This window comes from Prunus dulcis, chromosome 8 (genome assembly GCF_902201215.1).
Source record: "Prunus dulcis chromosome 8, ALMONDv2, whole genome shotgun sequence".
Classification (NCBI taxonomy): domain Eukaryota; kingdom Viridiplantae; phylum Streptophyta; class Magnoliopsida; order Rosales; family Rosaceae; genus Prunus; species Prunus dulcis.
This window is the reverse complement of record NC_047657.1, coordinates 17,675,573-17,682,498: the sequence shown is the minus strand read 5'-3', so window position 1 is coordinate 17,682,498 and position 6,926 is coordinate 17,675,573. Positions and strand designations below refer to the sequence as shown.

The 6,926-nt window shown below is 39.7% G+C and overlaps 2 protein-coding genes across 2 annotated transcripts in view; both read right to left on the bottom strand.

The window, feature by feature from the left end:
* LOC117638648 (CDT1-like protein a, chloroplastic) overlaps positions 1 to 1,786 on the bottom strand; it is a 6,266-nt gene extending 4,480 nt beyond the window's left edge. Inside the window, exons 1-4 of the mRNA XM_034373743.1 lie at positions 1,205 to 1,786; positions 961 to 1,080; positions 613 to 850; positions 6 to 254 (exon numbers count right to left, since the gene is read on the bottom strand). Of these exons, the coding sequence (XP_034229634.1) occupies positions 6 to 254; positions 613 to 850; positions 961 to 1,080; positions 1,205 to 1,506 (909 nt within the window). The 5' untranslated portion in view covers positions 1,507 to 1,786. The remainder of the gene's footprint in view (positions 1 to 5; positions 255 to 612; positions 851 to 960; positions 1,081 to 1,204) is intronic.
* Positions 1,787 to 2,086: 300 nt separating this feature from the next.
* LOC117638647 (LRR receptor-like serine/threonine-protein kinase GSO1) lies at positions 2,087 to 5,505 on the bottom strand. The gene is made up of 2 exons (XM_034373742.1): positions 2,583 to 5,505; positions 2,087 to 2,504 (listed from the first exon to the last, which is right to left on the bottom strand). The coding sequence occupies exons 1-2, from the start codon at positions 5,503 to 5,505 to the stop codon at positions 2,131 to 2,133; spliced, it is 3,297 nt and encodes a 1,098-aa protein (XP_034229633.1). The 3' UTR covers positions 2,087 to 2,130.
* Between the last annotated feature and the right edge of the window lie 1,421 nt (positions 5,506 to 6,926).

The window sequence follows — 6,926 nt, the reverse complement described above, 5'->3', positions numbered from 1 at the left end:
GTTACAGGCACTTGCCCATACAATGAAGCACAAGTACTCCTTTCCCCAACAGAGCAAACTGTATTGAGGTTTGATTCTGGAACTTCATCACCCTGAAGGCAGCTTGTTGACACTGCTGGCTGCTCAACTGTGTGTACATCAGTCAATTTGTCACCAGGAGATGATGAAAAGGGAAGCTTGCCTGTATCTGATTGCATATCTTGCTTCCTAATATCGAATGGCTGAGGCAAAGTTTCTTCTGGAATTTCATAATCCTGAAAGCATGTTAAGCATTGTTAGACCACATGCTATTAATAGTTCAAAAAATAAATTGTTAAACTGATAAAAATAAAACATTGAAGTCCCAAGTACAGGACCATAATCTAACTTGATATTCATAAAAATCTTTTTGAAAAAACTAAATAAACGAAACCATGTGCATATAGTTATTTCTGTTACATCAATTAATACAGTATTATATTCTAAATCCTCGTGTCCTTTAAAGTCTCTGCACGCTGAAAGTCATGCCAGAACACCAATAACTTTCCAGATTCCAGATCAATTTAATAACAAAGAATACTTTAGAAATTAAACCATATTAGTAATGTTGTATCAGAAACTGAGTATTGGTACCTCAGGATGGGATTTTGAAATATCTGCAAGCCGTTTGTGGAACGTCTTCCTCAAATGCATACTCCCACCACCTTCAGATTTCGCCTTGTTATCTCTCTCTAGTGCATCAACATTGATGGTGACATGAAGATCAGGCTTCAAACAACTGGTTCTCTCATCCTTAACAAGAACTTTCTTTATATCAATCACCTCAGGTAAAACAAACTTCAGCTGAGCCAAGTGACCACATGTAAACCTCCTAAAAACCGAGATAAAGAAACGATCAATTTCTATAATAGCCTAATTTCATTTCTTCAGCAATCAAACAATCAATTGAAAAGAAAATTTTATTTATTTTTTGAAGTATACCTATCCGTCAAACACTCGATTTGGGGGCAAATATTGGTAAAACTGGGCTTCAAACCCCTCAACCGCAACAACCGAATCGAAGTGTCCAAGCCATTCAAAAACTCACTCAATATTTCATATCTGCAAACAAGAAACAAAAAGAAGAAATAAGCCAACCCAGAAATCGAAGAAATCAGAATCAACCTAGAAATGCGGGAGCAGATCACGTAAATATAACAGACAACTGAGATTCACAAAAGCTTACTTTTCCGGTAGCTTCTCGGAGCGGCCGACGCGTTTCTTCTTTGGGCTTTCGTCGGGCCAAGAATCGATCTGGTCCGTCCATCGCTTCTGGCTCGACTCGCTGAGGCTTTTGGTGGCGGCTCTTCTGATGTCGCCGATGGAGAGCGCGACGTTGCCGTTTCGTGCTCGTCCAGAGAATTTTTCGGATTTCTGAGGGGTTTTGGTGCTCAGTGTCTCATTGCCTAAGATTTGGGGCTTTGGGTTTAGGGCTTTCTTTTCTCGGCTTCTGGGTGTCTGGGATTTGAAGGTTCCTAAGGAACTCATTGCAGAGATCAAATAGAAATGCGAGATTTGGAATCGATCGTAAGGTGAGATTTTGCGGGTTAACAGTCTCACAGAGAAGAAGAAGAAGAAGATGCAATGGCCATTTGGGGTTTTCCGGTATTTAGCGGGGTCTCTGGCGGGAAAGATGAGCTGGCACTCTCGCGTGACCCGTTGCTTCCCGCCAAATAGATCCGTTGGCGAGCATCTTCTGTGGGCTAGTGGGCTATTGGAACACCCGTTGTTTATTGGGCCTAAGTCCAAATATCATATCCCAAATTACCAAATTAACCAAAGATATTTTTTTGAAGAAAATTGAGCAAGATATTTAGATAACTATTAAAAGTCTGGTTAAGAAAATGAGGAAAAAAATCTACTCATATTTTAAATTAATAAAATTTGTTTTCATAGAAATTATTAATAATTAAAAATATTAAAAAAATATTAAAGTATAATATAACTCACCCATATACATACTAGTAATAAATTGACCACCAAAAAAAAAAAAAAAAAAAAGGATTGCTAGTAAATGAGTCACACATATAATAAAAAAAACATTAGATATTTAACATACATGGTATAAGAATTTCTCTTACACACAGAAAACTTTCCAACTAGTTTTATTTTTTATATCCCCATCAGCTTGTTGATGGTTAGTATGCCAAATGGTTCAGGAAGGGAAGGCAGACTACGAGCTGATAGTTTTTGTGCTACATAAAGCATTGTAGGTCGAGACCCGGGACGTGTACATATACAAGCCAAGGCTAAACTCATCACAATCACCACTGCCCTTGCTAATTCATTGCTTGGAGCCTCCAGCCTTTGGTCTAACAAATCCTTCAAAAACAACTCTGCATTGTCCTTCTTCATTGATTGTGATGATTTTGATAGCTGGGATTCTAGCAGATCCCCTGGGTGCCTTCCCATCATAACTTCCAGCGCCACCACTCCAAAGCTATACACATCACACTTATCCGTGACTCGCATTGTCAATGCAAGCTCTGCACATCAAGAGAAAAACAAACCAAGTTGTCTCAAAACATGATCCAAAAATGCACAACGTTAAATTGGTATGTTACCTGGTGCCATGTAGCCAAATGAGCCAACAATATGGGTCCAGTTGGATGAATTAGCACTGATCGGTCTTGCTGTTCCAAAATCAGAAAGTCGGGCTTCGAAATCTGACTCCAGCAATACATTGTTGACAGTTACATCACGGTGCACAATTGGTGGAGAGCAGTCATGGTGCAAGTAAGAAAGTGCATGAGCTAATCCTTTCACAACTTTGACCCTTGTAGCCCATCCAAGTTCTGTTACCCCTTCAACCCCATACAATGCCTTTCCCAGGCTGCCTCTCTCTAAATATTCATAGAGCAAGAAGATGCATTCCCTCCTTGAACAGAACCCGTATAGCTGAATGATGTTCCTATGCCGGAGATTTGTTAAAGTTCGAATTTCATTCTCAAAACTTTGGAGATTGATTGCCGGAATGTCGTTAGAGTCTGACATGTTAAGCCTCTTAACTGCAACAACTTGACCTGATGGCAACTCTGCCTTGTAGACCCTTCCAAATCCTCTTCTTCCAATGCAGTACTTCTCATGAAAATCGTCTATGGCCTTTACAACTTCCCCAAACGTAAATTTTACTTCTTCTTGCAATATCATTGACTCAAAATTCTCAAAGTTTTGGGCAGTACTATTGATTTTCTTAAGTGCACACTTGGTTTTCTTATGGAACATAAGAATCAGAGCAATTGTAATTGCAACCACTGATATACTACAAACAGGTACAAGGACACCAATTATAACTTTGTTGTTATTTTTTTTGGAATTGCACGCTCTAGTTAGGCCCCTAGCATCTCCACACAAGCCAGAGTTTCCGACAGAAGTATCGTCGGGGGCTTTTTGGACATCCTGTGTCCAATTGTTATTAGAAAAATCATGATTCCCCACAAATGGGAAGCAAGTCTCTGGCTGAAATGGGCCATTGAGATTGTTGTTGGAAAGATTTAAGGTCGGAACATTTGCAAGGTTGCATAGTGTTAGAGGAATTGACCCAGAGAGCTGGTTTCTCGAAAGATCCAAGTAGGTCAGGCTGGTACAAAAACCAAGCTCAGAAGGGATTGAAGAACTTAAGGAATTGTTACTAAGATCAAGGTGCTGGATCTTTCTGAGTTGGCCTATAGAAGGCGGAATCTTCCCTTCAAGGTGATTGGAAGCCAGGTCCAAGTAGGTGAGGCTGGTACATAGACCAAGCTCAGATGGGATTGAAGAATCCAAGGAATTCATGTGAAGATCAAGGTACTGAAGCTCCCTGAGTTGTCCTATAGAGGATGGAATTTTCCCTTCAAGGTGATTGGAAGTCAGGATCAAGATGGTGAGGTTGGTACAAAAACCAAGCTCAGAAGGGATTGAAGAATTTAAGGAATTGTAACTAAGATCAAGGTGCTTGAGCTCTCTGAGTTGGCCTATGGAGGATGGAATTTTCCCTTCAAGGTGATTGGAAGTCAGGTCCAAGTAGGTGAGGCTGGTACAAAGACCAAGCTCAGATGGGATTGAAGAATCCAAGGAATTCATTTGAAGATCAAGGTAATGAAGTTCCCTGAGTTGGCCTATAGAAGGTGGAATTTTCCCTTCAAGGTGATTGGAAGTCAGGTACAAGTCGGTGAGGTTGGTACAAAGACCAAGCTCAGAAGGGATTGAAGAGTTTAAGTAATTCTCTCCGAGATAAAGGTAGGTAAGCTCCCTGAGTTGGCCTATAGAGGATGGAATTGGCCCTGATAGCTGGTTTCCAGAAAGATCCAAATCTATCAAATCTTTCAAGTTTCCAATCCCTGAGGGAATCGAGGCAGTGAACTTGTTTTGGAACAGATAAAGGACCTTGAGTTTTGTCAAAAGCCCAATTTCTGCTGGAATATTCCCGCCGAAGGTGTTGTTTTGAAGTCGTAAAGAGAATATTTCAGTCCAATTGGAAACCAGAGAAGGCAACAGTGGACCAGTAAATGAATTCTCATATAAATCCAATCCAACAATATTGGTAAGCTTGGACAAGGACACAGGCAGTTCCCCACTGAAGAAATTGGAAGCCAGGTCCAAGTAGGTGAGGTTGGTACAAAGACCAAGCTCAGACGGGATTGAAGAGTTCAAAGAATTGTTTTGAAGACCAAGGTATTTGAGCTCCCTGAGTTGGCCTATAGAGGATGGAATTTTCCCTTCAAGGTGATTGGAAGCCAGGGCTAAGTAGGTGAGGTTGGTACAAAGACCAAGCTCTGATGGGATTGAAGAATTTAAGGAATTGTAACTAAGATCAAGGTGCTTGAGCTCTCTGAGTTGGCCTATGGAGGATGGAATTTTCCCTTCAAGGTGATTAAAAGTCAGGTCCAAGTAGGTGAGGCTGGTACAAAGACCAAGCTCAGAAGGGATTGAAGAGTTTAAAAAATTCATTTGAAGATCAAGGTATTTAAGCTCCCTGAGTTGGCCTATAGAGGATGGAATTTTCCCTTCAAGTTGATTGAAAGTCAGGTTCAAGTGGGTGAGGTTGGTACAAAAACCAAGCTCAGAAGGGATTAAAGAATTTAAGGAATTGTAACTAAGATCAAGGTACTGAAGCTTTCTGAGTTGGCCTATGGAGGATGGAATTGGCCCTGTGAAATAGTTGCCACTAAGGTTGAATTGGGTGAGCTTGAGAAATGGGGTGAAGTTGAAATGGGTTAGCGTTGCAGAGATGTCGAAGTTGGAGAGGTCAATTTGGGAAACTTGTTCGCTGCTCTGGTCACAAACAATGGCATACCAGTTGCAAAGATTGTTGAGGTTAGTGAGGGACCATGAAGTGAGAAAAGGTGTTGCAGAAGCAATGGTGTTCTTCCAAGTTAGCAAAGCTTCTGCCTGTGTTTTTGGTGATGAAATGGCCTTGAATGGAAGCAAAGCAAGCAGGAAAATATGAAGGAGAAGAAGAAGATAATTAGGCTTGTGACTCTGAGCAGAGAAAACTCCTCCTTCCATGGTGGTTTGAGGAGTTAATGTTATGTTGCAAGCTTTATAGAAGGTTGATTCTTATTGTTATAATTTTCGTTCTTAAAATTCATTTGTAATTTGCATTATTTTTATTTATTTATTTATGTTCGAAAGCTTTATTTTAATTTAAGTTAGGAAGAAAATTTACTTTTTTGAACTAATAGTTGTTGACTGATGATGGCATTTCATAATTGAGATATTAATGCAATTATAATATAAAGTCTAGCCCCTATGTCAAGTTAGAAATTTCATTTAACAAAAAACTGAAAACCAAACAGAAAAATATGAAGTCAATGTCACAGTTGTTCTCAAGCAGTCGACTTAAAAGCTACAAATGAAGGGAAATTGCCTTGGTCATTTCTGATCACCATAGTCAATGTCAGCAAATCTTGGGAAATTGCCTAAGTTAACCAAATATTCACCCATCATATGTAACAATTATTAGATAGTAAATTACAACATTTCCAAGGTGCCTAAGTAAACCAAATAAGTTTTGTAGGTCGAGACCCGGGACGCGTACGCATACAAGCCAAAGCTAAACTCATCACAAACACCACTGCCTTTGCCAATTCATTGCTTAGAGCCTCAAGCCTTTGGTCTAACAAATCCTTCACGCTGAAGAAAAGTGCATGTGAACTTTTTCAACTAGCAGTTGTTGGGAAATGGGATTAATGGAGTTATAGGAATTGGCCCTGAAAGATACAAATCTGGAGTAAAGTCTTGTAAGTTTCCTACCTCTGACTCTGGGGTTATTCATTTGTCCTAGTCTGGTCTTACTCTAGGATCCAAAATCGTGAAAAGAGCAAGAACATTCACACGCACAATGTTGGCTGTTATTAGTAGGACGATTGACTACATTGAACCTTCCGTTGATCTTCATTCCAGTTTCACATTAGTTTCTTTCTTTACATAGACAAAGAAAAAACCCCAATCCCACGTTTTAGAATCATAACCTGCTATTCCAATTACATTAACCATTGTAGGTGGAGACATGGGCCACATAAACCATTGTAGGTGGAGACATGGGCGCTGCAGATGTTAATGTTAACATACATGGTAACAAAAGTTGTGTGGTTGGTTTCCTCCACTTGACTGGCATGGTCTAGTCTTCCCTTCCCTTGGCCCCAGCCATTTGTCCGGACGGAATATAAAGTCTAGCCCCTATGTTACGTTTCAAAAGTCTAGCCCCTAAGATTATATGTACCCAGCAATAATATTTTCTTATGAATTCAAGTACCCATGATTATATGTACAATTTGTTATAAAATAAATGAATCCCACATTAGGTAAAATTAGGTGGGAATTAGTGGAGATAATTAGGTAAAATTATGTGGGAATTAGTGGAGATAAAGTTAGTAGGTATTAGTCAAAAGATGGGATAATGGGGTTGGGGATAAATCATTATGTCT